Source organism: Charadrius vociferus, unplaced genomic scaffold (assembly GCF_000708025.1).
Source record: "Charadrius vociferus isolate BGI_N301 unplaced genomic scaffold, ASM70802v2 scaffold39, whole genome shotgun sequence".
NCBI classification, from domain to species: Eukaryota; Metazoa; Chordata; class Aves; order Charadriiformes; family Charadriidae; genus Charadrius; species Charadrius vociferus.
This window is the reverse complement of record NW_009650188.1, coordinates 2,768,688-2,790,023: the sequence shown is the minus strand read 5'-3', so window position 1 is coordinate 2,790,023 and position 21,336 is coordinate 2,768,688. Positions and strand designations below refer to the sequence as shown.

The window sequence follows — 21,336 nt, the reverse complement described above, 5'->3', positions numbered from 1 at the left end:
TCCTGCTCTCACTGATTTCAAAGGTTTTCAGCCTTCTTGATTCTCTGGGATAAATGGTAGTAGCACTGGATTGTGAAAATGCATACATTTGTGGCAGGATTCATTCTCTAATTAAAAGTCTGGGATTCGGAAGGGAAAATGCTCACCTGAACTAGGGAGGCTTTCTTGAGCTAGCCGAAGACTCTGCTTTACTCCTTGTGTTTGTACCAACTGTGTCAAAAATATGTCTGTCCCTCATGACTTCACTTCAGATGTTATGGTTGCAAAAATAGAGGGACTTCACCTTTGACTCATGACAGTGCAACACATGTGGTCTTTTTTACTGTATATTTGGTGACTTAACTGCTAGAAACGCATATATGAAGTGGTGTGAATTGTTAGGTGCTGCTCTTATCTCATGCTCTACAATTGTAACATGTTCTAAAGGAAAAAGAATTGAATTTCATTTCAGCCTAAGTCATCCTACTTGAAACTTCTCTGCATAGTTTTTTCTAATTCCTCCATTATAAGTAGGTGCTATAGGAGAAATTCATTTCTTTTGTCAGTAAAAATGCTCCTCGCTTTCCCTTTTTCTTTTGGGGTGTGGAAAGTAACATAACTAGAACCCTTTCTGCCAATTCTTGAGAACAAGTTCCTTAATGCATATAAGAAAAAAAAACAACCAAACCTGCCTCACCTTACCCCGTAAGATGAGCCTAAGTTTCTGCAATCCTGTTCAAAAATTGAGTCTGGGGCTCTACACTTAGACTCTTTGTGTAATTCTGGTAACCTGGCCATATCGGTATCGAAGGTTTATGTACAGTTGATATACCATGTTACTTTTTTGGCAGAATCTGTCATTTCAAATTTTATGACCAAATGCCTGTACTAAAAAAAAAAAAAAAAAAAAAAAAAAAAAAAGAGCTATCCATGAATCTTCCATAACTGGAGGAGTTCTCATGTGTCTTCTTCTAAATGCTTCTGCTGCAGAAGTCCAAGTACAACTATATAAGCTGGAGCTTGTGATATTGACAGCTGCCATATTGACATGTTAGTACTGCTTCTTGGGCTAGCTTGTTGGCATGGGAAAATAAGTTCCCTAGCAATCTCTCCCAAATTCTCCAGCACTGGATCAGCTTAGTGGCTTGGTTCACATCATGCTATTGGGCTGTATGTTTTTGAAAGATATTAGAAGGATCAAAGGGCCATTGTGGAGAAGTAAGCTCTCTGCAAATGGTACCTTTTGCCATAAGATTGGAGATTTTTGCTTGTGGTGGTCTGTCCCATTGGGCTCCGCCATTTCTGTAACAGCATCCAAATATGGATTTGCTTTTCTATTCAAATACAGTAAGTATTATAATTTAAACATCAGGACTTTTATTTGCTTATCCTACTAAAAAGACTGCTATCACTTTTTCTTCTCCTAAAAAATATTAAAAATTTATGTAATAAATAATGTTAAAAATAAACATTTACAATTTTGTAATCATTGATGAAACACGAATTTGGCTTGGTACCCTTCTGTATTTGTAGCTGACTTTAATATACAGTTTAATAAACAGTATTTTTTTTTTTTAAATAAAACATTTATGAAGAAAGAAAATAATATGCTGAGCTATGCCCTGAGAGAGAGGAGGAGTGTAGGGAAGTGTGTGTAGGTATGGATTTTATGAATTGGCAGCTTGGCTGAGTGAATTGTTGTTAGATACTTTTGTCAATTACTAAACATGTTTTAATAGGCGCTAGTAGTTACATAGTACTGAAGTAAGAGTTGGTAGCTGACATGCTTAAATGATTGTGTGTGTTTGTTTTTTTTCCCCTGCTTTGAAATTTAGGATGGTACAACAGTTTTCAGTGGACTTTGAAAAAAGAATCGAAGGATCAGGAGATCAGGTTGATACACTAGAACTTTCAGGAGGTGCCAAAATCAATCGCATTTTCCATGAACGTTTTCCTTTTGAACTAGTGAAGGTACTTATCCATCTTGATGGTGTTTCTTTGTGTTTTATTTATGTATTCTTATGTTCATACTGATAGTAGTAAAGCCAAGATGAGGTCTGATTGGAAGAACATGCTCTTAACTGTGGAAGAAATTACATGAGGTTATAATTGAGACATTTGGCTTAATTTCTAGTTTTGGATACTGAGACATGCTAAGAAATCTGAAACATCAGAGTTGTGGCTGGTTCCAGGGTTTAAATGTGGTAGGTCAACTAGCAGTCCAACAGAACAGATGACGGTTTGGTAGGTAATGAACCTTTCATTTGTGACAAAACTAGCTTCTCTCCAGCTAGCTGGCTTTCAAGAAACTTAAAGAAAGCTTTATAACTTCATAACTGAGACCACTCCTCTCTTAAATTTGGTTGACAAACAGTAGAATGGGAAGGGGAGGAGAAACAGACCATAATCTCAGAAGTTGCATGGCTTAGGAAACCAGGCTTAAAAAAAAACAAGTTGCATCTTCCAAATCCTGTTTCTGGCTTACTCTGTCAACTCCGTAAAGTCATTCCAGCTGTTGGTATATATGGAATGGAAGGGTGCATAATTTTCAACAATCCTTAGTGCTGCCTGTAACCTTAGTGTTAAAATGTTTTAAAATACTTATGCTTTGTTTAGCATAATTAGAAATTAGTATTTTGCCAGATGAACTGGCCCATCTTTCAGTTATATTGGGAGAGGTAAGATTTTCTGTTTTATTAAAAACTTCCCCTAATGTGATGTCACATGCAATTCTTCCTCTAGATGGAATTCAATGAGAAGGAACTCCGGAGAGAAATAAGTTATGCAATCAAGAACATACATGGTATCAGGCAAGTGCTCCCATGTTTTCAAGCCCAGTCACATTATAGAGGGTGTGGTCTTTTTAACCCGTGAATGCAATGGCTACTGGCTTCTAGATTACCTTACTAACACACTGCTCCCAGTGGCTGATTTTCTTCCTTGTGTTTTTTCAGGTAGCTATTTTGGGCCAAACAGTTGGTTTGCCCAAAGAAGTTTAATTTACCTGGAAATACTGGAAAATTATTTTACAGAGAAAATCAATGACTTTTTTCCTGGTAGTATCTGCAGTTCTGTTAAGCCTGTATTTCTGAAAAGTCATAAGTTTTAGAGGGAAAACTTCTGTCTTGAAATGGAAAAAAACCTTTCAGGTTGTGTTGTGGCAGACTCCTTGCACTATGTTACTCCCCTTTATTCTCAACTATTTCTTGAAATGACTGATTTACAAGTGAGTTGGCTGATGTTTCACTTTGTGGATATGTTTGCAATATATTATTAGGTTTGGGAAGAGGAGTGTTTTGTTTTTTGTTTTTTTTTATTTTTTTCTTTGGAATGACCTAATTATCTCACTTTGGAGTGATCAGTCTATTATGGAGGGACACTTTATCAGATGCATAGATGCATACACATTTTTTTTTATTCTTTTGACAGTAGAACAGATTCCAAAAAGCTTGGATTCTTCTTATGTGGTGGATTTTTTCTTTTTTTTTTCTTTTCTTTTTTTTCCCCTCTTCCTACCCACTTGTGGGTACGTAATATCTTTTGAAAGCATTGCTTGCAAGCTTTGTTGTTCTTAGTGTTTTGGAAAATGTTCTTTGCAGTACTTGTATAGTAAATTCTCAAATGGTTGAGTCTAGTAGCTGTGGTGCAGTACTTGAACTTTTCTGGCCTTATTGATGGAAAGGTCTTGATGAGCTATTTATGGGAGTGAACTGATAGTTTTGGGCATGTTTTTATAGTTTGCTTTTTTAATATAATTTATGTGCCAAGGTAGACCTTTGCGAGCAGTGTTTGGAAGACAAGTAAGGCCTGTTTGTTCAGAACTGGTTCTGTGAGGTATCTGATGTATAGGTTCATGTACCCTGCAGTGACCAACTGTGAAATTCTCCATATAGGACTCTGAGTAACAGAACCACGTTTCCTATTGTGAGTGAAGAGAAAAGTGCAGCTACAGGATTCTTATGGGTTTGCTATACAAGTGATTATGCATGGAGTGCTGCAGCTGCCATTCATCCCTTCATGCACTGCTGAAGAGGCTTTACTGCGTTATATCAGTACTTTTTAGAGTTCTCACAGTCATCTTCAAGTTTCTACTTTTATATTCTTACTCACACTGACACTGTTTTTTAGAGAAAGGAGTAAATTTAGTTCTGTGGAAGCCTGTTTGTGTAGGGGTTGTTATTACTCAGCTGTAAGCCTCTGAAAATGAAGATATGAGCAAGTCAGTAAAAAAATCTTCCTTGCATGATGTTTTTATTACTGTGTTACATATTCTTTTATGTCCACAGAACAGGTTTGTTTACTCCAGATATGGCATTTGAAGCCATAGTTAAAAAACAGATAGTCAAGCTGAAAGGACCTTGCTTAAAAAGTGTGGATCTGGTGATGCAAGAGTTAATCAACACTGTCAAGAAGTGCACTAAAAAGGTAACTTGCAAATAGTCTCATAATGTAAGTATAATGTGATGGTATAGTAGATAATATAAAGCCTGTCTTGCATTTTATGGTGTTATAAGAGATTTCTGATCTAGTTGCTTGATGTACAGAGTAAAACCCTCTGAAGTAATTACAGCTTCTGCAAAACTCTCAAAACAATGTAATGCTGGAAATGGTCATTTTTTGATTCCTGAGTTTTGAATATTGTCATGGTTTGAGCCAGACTGGCCAGTGGGGTGAGTGACAGATGCTCTCCCCCACCGCACTCTTCAAGGAGAAGAAGGAGAGAGAGAAGGAGACCTATGAGTTTAGAAGGAACTAAACCACTTTAATGAAAATATTAATAATAAAATGAAAATAATGAGATATATGCAAAACCGTATCAAGCTCCCAGGATGACGATCACATCACCAGCTGGCACTGGGGAAGTCCCAGACTGGACTCAGTGACGGACGGGAACTGGATTCCGGATCTAGATTCAGGATCGGGATCAAAAGCAGATGAACAGACAGAGTCCTCCTTGGACGCTGGCCATTGAAGAAAGAGCACTGACTCTTTGATCCCTCAGCTTTTACATTCAGCATGAGGCAGATGGGATAGAATACTCTGGTCAGTTTTGGGTCACCTGTCCTGTCCGTTCCTCCCCACAGGTGTGACCCCTCTATGTTTTTCTGCTTCTGAGCCTCCAATGGGGCAAATAACAAAGTTAGCTGACCTTGGTTGTTATAGCAATAAGCATAAGCAAAAGCCTCTCTGCTACCATTCCTTGGCATCAACTGTAAACATAGGTCTTACCACTCTGAGAGAGTGAACAGTGTCTGCACAATATGCTGTTAATTTCAGTAGTTAGAAGAAGCTTAGCTAAAAAGTAAAATTACTGAACAGAAAATTGGTTCTTTTTTACCTCAAACCAGGACAATTATGTATATACATCTCATGACTGGAGTTTTGTTGAGTCAAGAGTTGCCCCCAGTTTCCTCTTTAAAACCGTGTTTTCATTGGCACTGAAAATGGGAAATAGACAGCAATTTGACATGTGTAAAAGCAAAAAAAAAAGTACTTTAAAGTTTTCTTTTCCAATGCTAAGAAGAAATAGTGAAACTTTTCTAGAGCAAAGGCCTCAAATGTGTTCAGATGTCTGTTAAGGTGACAAAAATGGTCTTTCTGTGTTTAAACATTAATGGCTAGCACTACAGTTCTTTGCAACGTAATGGGTCCACAACTTCTCCCATGCTGTTTTCATACACAACCCCAAAACGTCTGATCTCCAGCTCTCAAAAGGTTAGAAGTGGAAAGCTAGGAAGATTTTTGTCTCCCTTGTATTTGTACATCCGTACATTAGTATTGACAAATGAGCTTGCCGCACAGAAATGTTGAACATTTAAGTGGAAGGAGCATTGAACTTCCTGGTGTGAAAGTTGTGTTCATTAATTAAACTTTTAACTCAAGATGCTGAAGTGCAATAAATTAAGAAACACGTTCATCAAAACTAAGCGTAGCATTACCATGAGTATTTGGGAATGGTTTTCCTGAAGTGGGTGCTTCAGTTGGTGTCTACTCTTAAAATGAAACCACAAACTTCACCCCCGCCCCCCCAGCTGCGGTTAAGGAAGCATGGCAGATATATTAATGTGAAGCTTTTCTTTCTCACACTTTTCACCTTCATAGGAAAGCTGTCACCTGTCAATACCGTGACTCACTTGTCTGGAGCATTGCCAACTCACAGTTGCTGATTTTCAATTCTCTTTTCTCCCATGAAGAGCCCATTGACTCTTGTAGACTTCTAAGCTAACTGGCTACTTTTACTGTCTTGCCTTCTGTCCGTCTGTCTTTCCCACTGTCTCAGAGTTCAGGGTACCCTAGTAGTAGCAAGTACAGGATTGGTTCTGGGATGTCAGCACAGGTATGCTGAAGTTGCTGAGAGATATCATGTTATATCCTTTGCATTTTCCTGAATAATGCAAATTTTTTTGCACCAATGAGCAGGTAAAGGAGCTATTCCTTAAAACAGGAAAGGGTGACAATCTTTTTGACAGAGTTTGTAGAGAAGCAGATTCACTGCAATATTTTGAGCAGAGTTTCCAGGATTTTTACCTTTTGTCAAAGTTTGGAAGATGTGTCACTTGAATTAATTGTGCAGATTTTTTTTCCCAGTGCTATTGGCCGAATTTACTGTTGTGTTTTGCTGTTTACATGTTTAATTATTGTTACTGAGATGTAAAGATGTTGCCACAAGGTGGAGCCTTCAAAGAACAAGAAACTTGGAAATTTTTTAAAACCCCACTCTGGAATTAAGCACAGTAGAAGACAGAGGCATAGAGAAACCTCATCACAAGGGTGATAAACTGTGGCTCACATGTCCAAAGTGTCTTTTCCTCAATGTTCCACGGAGCAAAAGCACAGAAACAATCCAAGGGCTTGGGTGTCTCCAGTTTCTCTGGAAAATGACCCTTAAGAGCAAGTAAGGCTTGCTTCGTAGTGTAGTTAACTTTTAGCCCAAACATTTATAATAATTGCTTTATTCCAAAGAGGAGAGCTGGAGATTCCTCTGTTTGTATTCTGCTGAAGCCACTCTGCAGATATAAATTGCTATTAATTTTGCTTTTCAGTTGGCAACATATCCAAGGTTGTGTGAGGAAACAGAAAGAATTGTTGCTAGCTATATTCGTGAAAGAGAAGAGAAGACCAAGGATCAGGTGAGAATAAATAGGAGACCTAATGGTTTGGGGAAGTGTGTGGAGGAGGGAAGTTCTTATGTACAAAGTACAGTAAGGCAATGAAAGATTTTTCTTTTCTTTTTTTCAGCAGGCTGCACATTTTAGAGGGGGAGAGAATTTGATCTTCTACCACTGAGCTTTGACAGAGGACACTAGAATCATTACAGAAAATCCTAATCTGGTCTTTCAAGATAAGGATTAGTGGTTTAAAGTAGTGTTGGCTTGTTCCTGTGCCACAATGTGCCATCTCTTCTTAGCTGTGCCACAACAGCTGCTTGTGTGAAATCGATCATTGATTAAACAAACAGACACAGAAATACCCAGCCTTTTTTTTTTTCACTTTGTTTCCAAGTTGTTTTTTTTTTTTTTAACATACCAATCCCATATTCAAATTACAGTGAGGCCCACAAGCGATTGTACTGGGACTCTTGTGGGAGTGACAAGCCATGTAGTGGATGTGTGAGCTCTGGCAAGCATTGCTGCTCAAGTTCTGTGTTGCTGAGCAATAGCATCAGCATGCAGTCTGAGCTGAGCAACTTGGCCTTGTCTGTCTCTGGCCATGTGGACAGGCTTGCTGAGGTGCGTACTGTAGAACCACTGGAACTGACCCCCGAGGGCTATTGTGTGCTGTGAAAGGCAGTGTCTCAAATCTGGAAATTAATAAAGTAATTTCTCATTTGGATTCTAAAATCAGCAAGAAAAAGATTCCTCCTGTTGCCTTTCTGAAAGGCAGGGATTGCTATCAAGTTGATGATTTTAGTTTGTGGTATTTTAAACTCAGACTTTGAAGCGTTTGTTAACCAGCACCATTCCAGGTTCATGGAAGTACAGCTTTTCTGACCGTTGTTTTCCTTAAAGTTTAAAAAAAAAAAAAATATTTTCAGAGAAACTTCTTTAGAACATTCATCACCCCGCTAAGCCCTCTGTATCTAGGAAACTTCAAAGCTTAGATTACATGTGAGTAAATCTACTGGACATGGAAACAGGAATTACTGTCTGGAGAGTGCAGAGTGTGACAACAGAAATATTTGGGGAAGAAGGGATAGGCAGAGCTCCTAAGTTGTTCTGGACTCCTGGCTCTCCAGTTCTGTCCCTGTGCAAGCTAGGGAGCTGTGCAGCATGTCCTCCTTCTTTGCCTTTAATCTGTGCTGTGAATGTAGTCTTAAAAATAATTTTTAAAAAATTGTATTTGCTGGGCTGGTACTTGCAGGGAATTCTAGTTAGCACACTCAGTTATTTCAAAATTTGGAAGAAGATACAAGTTACTTAGAATAATTGAGTCGTCTTTCTTCTTATTCCATTCTTCATTGTGTGCACATACCTGGCAATTTCCCAGAAGAAAGTACAAAATACCAACTTTCTGTAAATGCCAAGAATTGGTCAAATAGGTTATTGTCACATATTCACATCATTATTTGTGCTGTTAGCAGTTATCATTAATAAATCAAAACATTAGTGAGGGTATTTTCAGAGGTCAGAGCTAGACCGAAATCCCCATCTTTTGCTCTGAGTAAGGCACTTAAAATCTTCTGGAAATTGTGAAGAATTTGGGAGTGATGCTGTGTTTGAGGAGCTGTACAGGAATAACTGTGCACTTTGAGGAGATTAAATGCTACCATTTGGTAGCAATAGGTTTCTTCCTTGCTCTCTGCTTATATATGGAAGTCTGAAAAGATGGGGGAAAGTGCAGCTTCATGCATGTTCAAGAAGCTGTTCAAGGATGGAAGCGACCTTTCTCTAATACCTTAGTGAGTTCTTTGCCAAGTTAGATTTTCAGGTTTGAATCAAATTCTATCTCTGGGCTATTAAAGGCCTGGCAAGTGATAAGTACAGAAACCATTAATTCTGTTATTTCATTGACTAGCCTATCTCTCAAGCCAGATGTATGCACCAGAATGGCTGTCTGGTACCTGGACTGTACATTTTCTGGAACAGGGCTAGCTTACCTATCACTTCTTTGTGTAGTACCTAAAGAAAATTTAGGTTTAAGGTTTGGGTTCCTTTGCTGGCTTGGCTGGAATGGTACAAATAAAAGAATTTTGCTTAACTTGCAAAATGTGGAGCTAGAATCTATGTTATATATTATGTTATATATTATTAAATGCTCTCTGGCCATGTATGAGTGATATTTTTAAAGTGGACAAGGGCCAAGATAGTAAAAAAAAAATGAGGTCTGTTAGGGAAAAAAAATAGGAAGAGGGAATAGCACTTCTGTGGTCTAGCTTATTAAACAAGCACACGAACAGAAGTGGTGGGATTTAGAAAATATTGTTGCTTTTGGCTTGAACAAGTATGAAAGGGATATTAAATAATGCAGAAAACTCGAAAGTTCTGTTCTTTTCTCCCATCCTTTTCCTCAATCTCTCTCCTGTACCTTAGCCATCTTTTTTTTTTTTGCTCTCCTGTCTCCCCTAATAGGTGCTGCTGCTGATTGATATCCAGGTTTCTTACATCAACACCAACCATGAAGACTTCATTGGCTTCGCAAAGTATGTATATTAAGACTTTGTTGTATAGACATTGTCTTTTTTTTTTTTTTTTCTTTTTTTTTACATTAAGTTCAGAACACAAGCCCTGAAGTGTGACAGTGAAGATGTGAGCGGCAAAGTCCCAAACATGCAGGAGCATGCTCTTTCTCAATATACATGGTATTAAACTCTGTCCCACTTGTAGGTGATTCTTCATCCCAGTTCAGTTTCACTGAAGCTGAAGATTATGTCTTGGTCCTGAATCATATTTGTCTCAGGAAGCAGCTTTGGCAAGCTGATGCCCTCACTGTATCCATTTTAGGATCACAAAAATGTGTAGTATTGGTGGTCTTTCCACATTGTTGCGAATGCATATTTTGGGAGCTGTGAGTCAGTGTGAAACAGTTTTGCTCAGAGTAGTGGATGTCACTGAATTATAAGTGGGCCTGCTGTTTGGCTTTAGAGAATAATAGTAGGAGAATGCCCTGCAGGGCCTGGTTTGACGTTCTCCTTGCTTAATTGAAAAGGCTGTGAGAATATTCTGCAGAATGTTCTCCCTCAGCTTCCAGCAATTTGTGCCTCAGGGACTTCATACCAATGTTTTGACACGAGTAAAAGAATTAAAGATGTCTTCACTCTTTGAAGAATAAATGTTCCTTCAGTCATATTCATGCCATCTTTGCCATAACAGTGTTTGGAATCACAGGTTTCATCCATGTTGGATGCTGGCAACAAAGTTTGGCACCACAGTACGTATTACACTATGGCCTATTCTAGTTAGCTCTGTGAAGGAAGGTCTACATCTTTGGCAGTATGCCTTAAAGGTTTAAAACATGGAGTTCAGTAAACTGAGAAGCGGGAAGGCAAAGCCAGGCACTGTTTATGTGTTTGGTTTGAACAACTTTCTCTAGAATTGTTTGCAGGTCTTATATATCTTAATCAGTTCTCTTGACAAATGACAGGATGTTGTAGGAATGGTAGCTGGCCTTCTAGAGGTCAAGATAACAACCTGCCTGCTATTTACTTCTCTTCATCCTTTTCTGACAGGAAAAAGTCTGCTAAAAACACTCCATATATATTCATGGTGTGTGTTGTGACCTTGGGAAGTCACATAGTCCAAGCTCTTGCTCAGAGGAGGGTCAATGCTGAGTTCAGACCAGGTTACTCAGGGCTTTGTCAATCAGATCTGGAAAACTTCTAAAACTGGAGATTCTCCAGCCTCTCTATGCAGCCTGTTCCAATGCTTGCCTCTCCTCCTGTGAAATGACTTTTACTTGTGTCAAGTTGGAACCTTCCATGTTTTATAGTCTTAGATTCAGGAGTGCCAGCTATATCTGGAGCTATTTCATTATGTCTCCCCCCTGGAAACGTCCCCCTCATGGGTGTTGCTGCTGGGGCCTGTAGTTCAGTCCATGGTCCTCACTGCTGTGTCTTTTCCAAGGAGTTGAATGCCCGAGTTCAATTTCTTGGGAAAGCTGCCTCCTCTTTTGCCAGTTGAGATCTAGAAATCCACAGCTGCTGTACGCGGGGTGTAAGCAGATAACAAATGGCTCTTTGCTTAAGTTCACTGATAAGTTTAAGCAAGTGGTTTCTAGAGGTTGAAACTGATGGAAAGGGAAGTATCTTTGTTGACTTGTGCTCAACTGGAAGAGAAAACTTGGATAACTAAGAACAATTTAAAATGTAAAATATATTAATTTATGAGCTAAGCAGTAGCAAAATACACATTTTAAACTGTGATCATATTATTGTTATATTAATTCTATTAGAACTGGAAAATGAAATAATTTTTGGGTAACATATAAGCTTCTGTAGTCTCTAAACATCCTGGGCTATAGGTTCCCCAGATTCCCTAGTGTTTCCTTTCTTTTGCTGAGTCTTCTAGCCAGTTGTCTCATGTGACCCCAGTGTTTTGTTAAGTCCTGTGAGTCTTGTTCATAGGAATGAGAGCACAAGACATTTCAAACTACCTTGCAGCATTGCAGGGCCTAAGGCAGGTACAGTGCAATGTGAATTGACGTGAGAAGGATTTAAGAATGCCAGTTTTTAGAACAACTTTGCATAGTTATGAAATCGTGAAATCTTATAATATTAATGTTTGTCTCATTTAACAGAATGGGTGGTAAAATGTTGGGATTGGATTTGTTTCCAGTTGATGTAACTCAGACATAGCTACATGCTTCAGTCTACATAAAGAGTAATTTGTATTTGGAATAGTAAATAGAGGACCAATTGCTGGGCTATTTCTAAAAGGCTTGGGTTTCTTTTTATGATGTTAGTGGTCTTAGCTTTCCTAAGGTGATAAAAAAAATAGTAATAAAAAAAACCCAAACCAAAACAAATGAATGGCAATTAGGTTTCCTAAAGCCATCTCATGTGTGTTTCTCAAACAACAGATTGAAATTGGTGAGGGGTTAGTGCTGTGTTTTCTGTGTGCATGTTATTTAATCATAATTTATGCACCAAAGCTTATGCAACTCAGATGATGCACCAGAGACATGCAGTGTTATTTGGTCAAAAGGTTCTGGATGATTGAGAGCTAAGCCCATTGAACAGGTACATGGAATAAACATCCTTGGGGGTCTTCTCATGGACAGCATGTGGACTGCTGGTTTGATAGAGTGTTGTCTAACAGGCAGGATCAGAATTGGGACAGGGCTGAGTTTGGTGCTTCATCAACTCTTTGGAACAGCAGCTGTGCACAAAACAGTTGCAGGATTGGCCCGTAGGCTGTGATCCAAGCGTATCTTTCTTACTCTTTCAGAGCAGTGTTTGTAGCTCATCTAATACATATGCTTCTTTCTTCAGTTCATCAATGGCTGTCTAAATGGTATAATCTAATCCAAGCAAAACTTCCTGTCACCAGTGGCTGCTCTGGTAGTCAAGTAGCCAAAGCCTGCTGGTTGAACACTTTTTTCCTCTTTCCAGCAATATTTGAATTTTATGGCCTAACACTCACAAACCACCACATAATGCAAATGCTTTTAGAATTGATGGCAACTTGTATGTTTTTGAGACAGGAGTGTGTTTTGTTTCAGGAACTGGGATTACCAGAGTTCAAGAATTGAGCAAAATATTTAAAATATGCTCTAATTTCAAATATGCTCTATTCTTTTAAGATTCCAGCTTTTTTGAACCAGCTTTGTGATGGCTTCCTCCATTGGTTATATTTACACCCTCGAAGTGCATATAAATATTAGAATAATATCCAAAACAAACTGTCAAGACAAAGCTATTAAGGAGCCTCCAGCAGGGGAGGATTTTGTTGTATTGCACTAAATAACAGAAATGGCTTGCTTTTTGTCTCTCTTGAATATTTATAGAGGCTAATGTTTCCAAAGTGACCCGCATGGGCCATAATTTCTCTGTGCTTTTAGTAACCTTTACCAATCCAAGTAGGATGTTGTTACAAAGGAGATGATTACTCTGCTGTCTGCTGTGCGTGTCCCTTCTGTCCTAAGCAGGCAAATATAAGCACGCATTCCTATACTGTAAGAAAAAGTAATTGAAATATGCACATATATGCAATGATTTTGCTGTGTTTCTTTTGTTACTCTAGATTTCTGTGCTGGATTCAGAAGTAACTATTACTGCTAAAATCTATCCCTCAGGAGCTGGCTTAGCTTGAGTTTCTTCAGTATAACTCTTTTCCTCTGCTTTTCTTAGTGCCCAACAAAGAAGCAGTCAGGTTAACAAAAGTGCAGTGGGAAATCAGGTAGGCACCTAACAGAGAATGGATAACAGCATGTGCAAGTTAATCTAAGTTGTTTTGGTTTTCTTGGCTGTGTTTATTTGTTGTAAGTGTATCACTTTTTCTGCTTCAAACATATATAAAATGCATCATCATCGCCTTGTTTTACTGAATTTTTTTGAGCCACGTGACTTTCATTGTGATCATTTATTGTTTAATATCTCTGCTACTGCTTGCTCTGCTGGTTAGTGTTTTCCCTCCCATGCCATTTAGTGCATTGAGTCTTTCATGTTACACGTCAATGTATTTTGTCATTAACTGTAAACTTGTGAATTTCAGAATCCAAAACACCGGTGAGTACTTGCTTGTGTGTGCTTTTGTTATAGTTGTTTTACTAGTTCTTACATGTTCACAGCTTAATAGCAGTAAAGGGGCAATTAAGCAAGCAAAAGCAGATTTGCCTTTACCTCTTCTGAAAACTTTCAGCTGACTTCACAAAAATGTTGGCTGTGTACCACAGTCCTCTCTCAAAGGAAACAAAGAATAACTGGTCGATGGTCTCAGTTTAATTAGCATTTTCACTGAGATTCATTAATGAAATTACTTGTTTGTTTCTTTTTATCACATAAGAATATGGGATTGATTCTGCAAGATGCTAAGTGCTCCTGAGCTTTGCTTCTTTCTTTGCTTTTGTGTGGACCAGGGGTGTTCACTACTTCACGGAATCGGTCCTGGTTTTTATATGAGATGAGAATAATGAAAATGCTACAACTTTGAGGGTTTCTGCTCACTTTGAGGGTTTTGCAAAGTCTTAAAGAGAAAGAAAATATTATGGAATTGATACATAGTTCGAAAGGATATAAAAAATTCTAGTAAAAATAAGACAATGAAATTTTGAATAAATGATTACCCAAATTGAATGTCTTCCTGATGTTTTCATGTGCAATTTGGTCCAAGAATGCTTAGGAATGAAATGTCAAGGTTTTCACATGTGACCACTGAGTTTAGATCCCTCAGGTGATAAACCTGAGACTTCAGAAAGTCTCCTATTCTGCTGTTGTAGATGAGAGTTCTAGCTTTTTTGCAAACTTAGTTGTCACCTTAGGGATAGAAATCCAACCTCTTCCACAAAGAAAGTGCTAGTTATTTTTGAGATATTAGTTAAAATAATTCATCAACCTCTTGGATGTGATGGTCCCCCGGAACCTGACCAACGTGAGTGGCATTTTTGATGTAATATACAGTTTGGACTAAAATGAAAAAGGTTGAAAGGTCTAAACAACTGAAATGGCTTCAAAGACTTGTCTCTCTCTTCTGAGGAGAGATTTCCTTCTTATCTAGCTGTGCCGGAACATGTGTCAAACACAACAACCATCATCACTTTGGAGTGTCCCATAAAAGGAAAATCGACCAATTATCTGACTCTTCAAAAATATACAAATAAAATGAATGATTTTTTAATTAAGTGAATGTTCTCTCTCCAAAGAAGTGGAGAAAAAGCTTGGCATTAAATGTTGAAACTAGGTTACTTTTGGTATAAAGGACTTTGCTGAACCTTTTATTTTAAATATAATAAACAGATGTTTGTAAATTAATTGTTTGGAGTTGAAAGGAATGAGAAAATGTTTCTGAAATAAAACTTCATTTTTGCAATTTGCTATTTCAGGGAACCAATCTACCGCCTTCAAGGCAAATTGTACGAGCTAAGTTCTGTAAGCTTTATTGTTGCTTTTCCATTTAGCTTCTCACAGGGCAAAGTTTGTCTCTAACTCATTGGTTTGTTGAATACTTGCTACTAAACTACTTAATGTTAAACTGTCTTGTCTGTAACATTTTCTCAACAAAGTATAATTGCAATTCATCACTTAACTGCTACTAACCTGCTGTTACAAGTATGAACTAGTATAACTTAATGTTATAGAAAACTTTGAATAAAATTAATATTTTATAATTTACTGAGTTTCTCAAACTAAAATGACTAATGATGTTTATTTTATTATATAACTGGAAAGCAGTATTTATCTGTTGTAAGTGCCTCTATTCATAGGAAACCTCTTTTTGGAAGGTGGGCAAATAAATTTCTGATAATCGAAAGGAAACATTAGCTGTTGTTTAAATGAACATGCTGTTTATGGGTACAGGTACTGTTACTGGTATTTTGTTTATACAAAGGGATTACTTCTGATAAAAAAGTGAGTTTTATTAATAGACTTAGAGATATTTAAAGCCTTTTTAGCATTCTTTTCATAGCACCAGGAGGATCAATACATCATGGACAGACTCCTTTCTAACCCTTCCACCTCATGAGTAAATAAATATGTGAATGCCTTTAATATTACTAATTAGAATTAATTGTCTAAACAGCAGTTAATTTTATAACAAGTTACTCCTGGTTCGGAGATGGTTAGGTGTAAGAAGTAAATCTCTGTATCGTGTGCATTCTTGGTAATATCTATGATGAAAACACATTTTTCCAGTTTGTTGTCACATCATCAAATTATATTTGTTATCTTTTCAAACAAACTTAAACTAATGTTCAATAAAGGAAAAAGGACTAGGCAGCACTGATCCTAACAGCAGTTGAATTGAATCTCTTGGGAGATCAAGATTGTCAAGTTTTCCCCAAATAGTGGGATGCTCATTTGCTTTTCTTTTTTGTAGCTTGCTTTGAACTGGTATGGTGCAGATCACTATTAATGATTTCTATGTGTCTCAGAAATAGATGAGTGCAGCAATATTGCATTTTTGAAAGAAGTGTAATGCAAATTCCTCTTAACATGTTTTTGCTCCTTTTTCCTCTACTACTAATTTATACTCTCACGCTTAATCTTTGGCCTTTTTTGTTTGTCTTTTCTTTGCTACCGCCTGAGGTTTTGACCTGACTCCACAAAGTTTCTTTTTAAGCCACAGGTTAGTCTGTCTTCTAATTTGCTTGAAATAATCAGTGTAATGCTTGGTTTTACATAGCACACTAGCAAGGTCTGGTTCCTGAAAGCTGACCCACTCTTAACTGTGTATTTTGTGTGTTGAGATTTGTTTTGGTGACTAAAATTTAGTTTAAAGCTCCCCTTCATGATAAACCTTTGAAGATGAAGGTGTCATTGCTCCCTGTGGCCAATTGATACTCTGTGTGTGAGAATGCAAGATACTCAAATTATAGAGGATTATATGTAATTTATTGTGTTTTAAGTCTGCAGCAAAATCTCCTGCTGTGCTTGAAGTAGCCCCTGTAATTGGAGAAGGGGCTTAATCTGAACTATAAGATTCCAGTCACTGTCCAAGTGATTTGGAGGTTTGGGTTCGAAGGCTTTGTTTTACCTGCCTCTTTTACAACGTTATGCCAGCAATCTGATTTGGTTGTTCTGGACACAAGAAGCATTCAGACCCCATCAGTTGGCCTGAACTATTGTGCTAATAAATAACTTTTTTTTTTTTTCTTTTTAATCCTGCTTTGTAGCATACTTTGCAGCTTCTTTTCTTCAGAAATACTGAAATCCTGTTACCTTGCATGACCCAGGAAAAAAATGTGTTTACAGAATTTTTTTAAGCAAGTAGATGGAAATGGAAACTTGTACCATGGGCAGTAAGGAAGTCATGAAAAATCACAGCAAGGCTGTTCTGTTAAGAAATGCAGTGTTTCTGTAAAAGAAGTGGTGCCCATGGACAACCCCATGATGCTAAATTTTGAAATATCCTTGAATGAGACATACTGCTGTTGAATTTTCACCTTATCAAGACTAGAGAAGTGTTGCTGTTCTAAATGGCCTTTAACTGTACTTAATTTTTGGGTTAAGTTTCCTTTATGTTTGACTTGATCACCTCAATCTTTGTTTAACTACATTTGGAAGCATGTTTCAATTTTTCACTACTGAGTGCTTTGCTTCACTAAAGATTTAAATTTTTCTTTAAAGTAGACATGTGTTTAGGACTCAAGCCACTGTCGTTATTTTAAGGTTATGCAATACGTTGTGCAGTGATTTTGGCGGAAGCAGTGTCATGAGATTTCTTTTGCATTCATTATCAGATCAGATCTAAGCAGTTTATGCTCTGACGTTTGGCAAATTACAGTGAAATACTGTATTAGGTTTCCTCTCTAACCTGTTGTTCCTTTTTAGCCTCTGTAGTGTGATTATCTTAATAATTGAACCCAAAGAACCCAGGATGCCTCACAGAGTAGTTTTTGCAATTTGTATTCTCTCAATGTGCTTACTATTTGGTAACACATGTTATTATGACAGTGATTAGAAGATAGAGTAGTGTCGGGAGTTGTGCTCTGTGTTCAAAATTATTTCCATGGGCTTATGTAACATAACTTTAATAGAGAGTTATATTAACTCAACAAATGCTGCTGCTTGTATTGTTGCGGAAGTAGCCAGTCTTTTGATTTTCACGCTTGTATTTCTGTCTGCCCAGCCAACTTCACTTATCTCTCACTTACCTTGAAATCATCTTTCAAATACTTCTCTTGAACAAATGGAACACTTCTAATTCTCTAATGTATTTCTTTACAAATACCTTATTTGTTTTAATGGAATGAATAAGACATGCAGCAATACATAAAATGTACCTATTGTGTCAAATCCTGTTTTCCTGTTTATCCGTGAAGCGATGGAGAATAAGAACAACAGATATGATTCGGGTTTTGTGCAGCTGAACTATCACAAAATGACTTCCTTCTGGTTTGCTCATGTGCATTCGTACCCTCTAAGTTTCATTTTTCAGACACCCAGATTAGATATCAGGACCCTGAAGGAAGGAACTGTGTCATCTCTTGTTCATCCTGTACATGGAGTCCAACTACCGGTCAGAATATTGTCTTCACTAGCTTCTGGCAATGCCCATATTTTTCACCTTCCTGAAGTTCATAACTCACGTCACTAATATCCGGTTTGCACAGAGTGACATTTAGAAATATAATAGAAAATATTGAAATGGATCTTTTAAATCCAAACCAACCAGAAAATAAACTAGTGCAAACAATAATGAAACCCACTACTTTCATTTTTCAAGCTGAAGTACTATACAACATAGCTAACACGTAAGTTTTAAAAGCCCAACAACTCTCCCCATCAGACCTTTCTAAACTTCAGAAGTCTCTTTGAAAATCTTTGCTGCTTGTTGCCTGTGGAAGAACACTTATTTCTAAAATATAGCTTGAGTTATTTTTTGAGAAATTGGCTGGAGTCTAAGGTGTAATTTAGCTTCTCTGGAAACAATGTTGCTTAATCTTGCTTTGTTTTTTGCACTTACACCTTGATCCAACATCTCCCTCCCCCTGACCCCAACACTGGCACTGAGTATTTTGAAAGTGTAGCTTTTCATAGTTAACAAAATGTGCCTGAGAAACAGGAACAATTCAATGGAAAGAAAATGAGCTTAGCACTCTAAGCTCATCTTCTCGGCCTTCATGTCCCCTGGAGCTGCTTCCAGGTATTTTGGAAAATTATGGTCTGTTGTAGTGTCCAGGATATTTTAGAGAACACAATACCTTGTTTTCTCAGAGGGGTATAGATAAACAGGTCTAGAAATTTGCACATGAAAAACACGTACCCAAGATACTGCTGTAGCTTGGTGCCCTGCTCTTCATGCAGTGTTGTGCAGGAATGACAGCTGGATCTAATCCTCAGCACACAGGATTTTTGAGGAAATAACTAGCTAATTCCTTCCTTTACAAGACAGTGGTCAGTGACCAATGTTTGTATTACCAAGTCAGCTTGTTTCTGTCCACACCCAGTGATGGTTATGCATCTATGGGGAGATGTGTGGACTGGAGCAAGACAGCCTTTTTGGAGCTATGCAACTAATGTAGTTCCTACGTTAAATGCATTAAAAGCTTCATTACTTCTTAAGTGGTTTGTATAGTTTAGATTTTAAAATCTTGGCTTGGTCTATTCTGAGACCTCTACCACAAATGTGTTTTTGTCAAATTGAGAAAATTTCACTCTGTTAACATGCTACAAAGCCTATGGTAATGATGAGGGAAAGCACTGAATGGAATAAGCATAGTGCTGCTCCACTTGCCTTTTAAGTGCTCATCACCTGTAAGGTTCTTGAACATGCTACTTAGGTGTTTCTCGTTGGTTTGCTTCCAGAAACCACCTCTTTATCCCCACTGTGATATCTGTCTTCATATCTTTACCCTCTCTAAGATGTGTGTCCAGACCAGTTTTCAGTAGTGTGCTGGCCTGGCTGCCTGTGCTTCCCGTATGTGGATGTGTGCTTTATAGGCAGCAACACAGCATTTTCAGTCGCAGACAGCATGGTTAAACAGCATGCTCTCTCATAGCCTCTCACTTCAGTTTCGTTATAGCATGAGAATAACTGCTTTTGCATTTGCTGTGAAGTATTTAGTCTGCTTTACAGACAAGTGGTTGGGGAACCTTAATTTCCTGTTGATGTTTTTTTTCCCCTGAAACTTCTTGCATTTGCGATTGTGTAGTTCAGTGCAGAAAAAAAATGAAATTAACTTGGTTCCACAACTTGTTCTGTGGCAGCTGCCTGAAGGCCAGTACGCTGGCTATATATGCGTATTGCTTGTTTCCTGTTAAAAGTTTACTTCAATAAACATTGTAAAATAAAATGAGGATTTGATGGGTAATCAAGATCGTATCAGTTTGTTTCCCTTAACTTGCACTTGGACAAGCATTCCTTGTCTATGTGTAAACTGTAATGCGCCCTCTCTCACTTTCTTCAGTGGACATGAATATTAAAAGTAATGACGAACGTCTGCAGAAACCTTTGTGATATAGGCTAATCTATCTGGTCTGCTTGGGCCGGACCCTGGAGTCTCTTTATGGGAGTCATGTCCAGTTCTCTCATAGCTTACTCGGTCTTCAGAACCAAATCAATGTTTTCTTAGCAATTTTCTTACAGGCTGAAAAGCCATAGACTGTTTTTTGGATCTTCAGTGGTTTTCTTACTTCTTTGAAATGACATTGATGCTCTTGGATTATGTACATTGCCAATACTTTTCCCAGCTTTTCAGGTACAACTCCTGATCTCTTTCTTTGGTTATCAACTATAACTTAGTCTCTTGCTCTGTGCAATACCAAAGCTGGTTTCTTCAGGGAGATTACATTAGCATGAGTGCTGAATGGTAGGGAATTCTGATTCTGAAACTTGTATAGATGACAAGGAACAGATATGGAGAAGTGTTTTTCTCTGGTTATCTGTTGATATTGGAGTTACTGGTCTTGTAAAGCCCTGTGAGAGGAATGTCAGAATCTTGTATATTTCCCCAAAAGCAAAAGGAAACCCATGTTTCATCACACAAGTCCATGCTTGTGGGACTTACTGAGGGAGTTCTGAAGAGCTTCTCTGAGTGCTGCTTCTTTCTATCTCAATACTTCATAGGCAAGTAAAGGGTGTTGATATGGGGAGAAACAGAATAGCTGAGGTTCCCTCCATCTGTGTGATTGGGAGAGTTCTGTTGACTTGTTCAGAGAATGATAGGAAGGACTGTTTGCTTCCTCAGATATGTATCGGAAAACAATAAATGTTCCAATAAAATTGACAGTTTCTATATATATGATCCATAAACCAGTTCTCATGACCATTCTTCCCTTCACTTCTGGAGTTGTTTCATTCCTCTTAAGTTTTCTTTTGTTATTCTTCTTTGCATGATGTAGCCTCCTGGCCTAAGTGTTTACAGGTATGCTTTCCCATCTGTTCTTTCATCTTGGGTTTGTATCTATTTTGCAAAGTTCTGCTTTACCCATTTTTCCTGATTTTTTATTTCTGCCTTAGTTTTTTTTTTTTAATCTCTTTTCTTTCCCTCTTCTACCTTATAAGAGGAAAATAGGTCTTATATACCTCTCCTTACCACTTTCTCTCTCAATTTCAAATTAATTGTAGAAGGCGTCTCTGCTTTGTCACTTGATTCAACCCCTTCGAAAATACCCAATGTGTGCCAGAAGCCACTTTCTTCACCAGAAACTAGGTGCTGTTCCTAGTGTTCAACTTTACAAATGGCTTTAACCGTTAGACTAGAACAGTCAGAGTAGTCATATATAAATTGTATGGATTTTTATGATGTGTTATTGTATAG

At 37.8% G+C, this 21,336-nt stretch overlaps 1 protein-coding gene across 1 annotated transcript in view; it reads left to right on the top strand.

Moving 5' to 3' along the window:
• The window catches only part of DNM3 (dynamin 3), a 178,191-nt gene that overhangs the window by 34,161 nt on the left and 122,694 nt on the right, over window positions 1–21,336 (top strand). Inside the window, 7 exon segments of the mRNA XM_009892901.1 lie at window positions 1,815–1,950; window positions 2,722–2,789; window positions 4,266–4,404; window positions 7,023–7,109; window positions 9,549–9,619; window positions 13,265–13,313; window positions 14,956–14,985. Of these exon segments, the coding sequence (XP_009891203.1) occupies window positions 1,815–1,950; window positions 2,722–2,789; window positions 4,266–4,404; window positions 7,023–7,109; window positions 9,549–9,619; window positions 13,265–13,313; window positions 14,956–14,985 (580 nt within the window).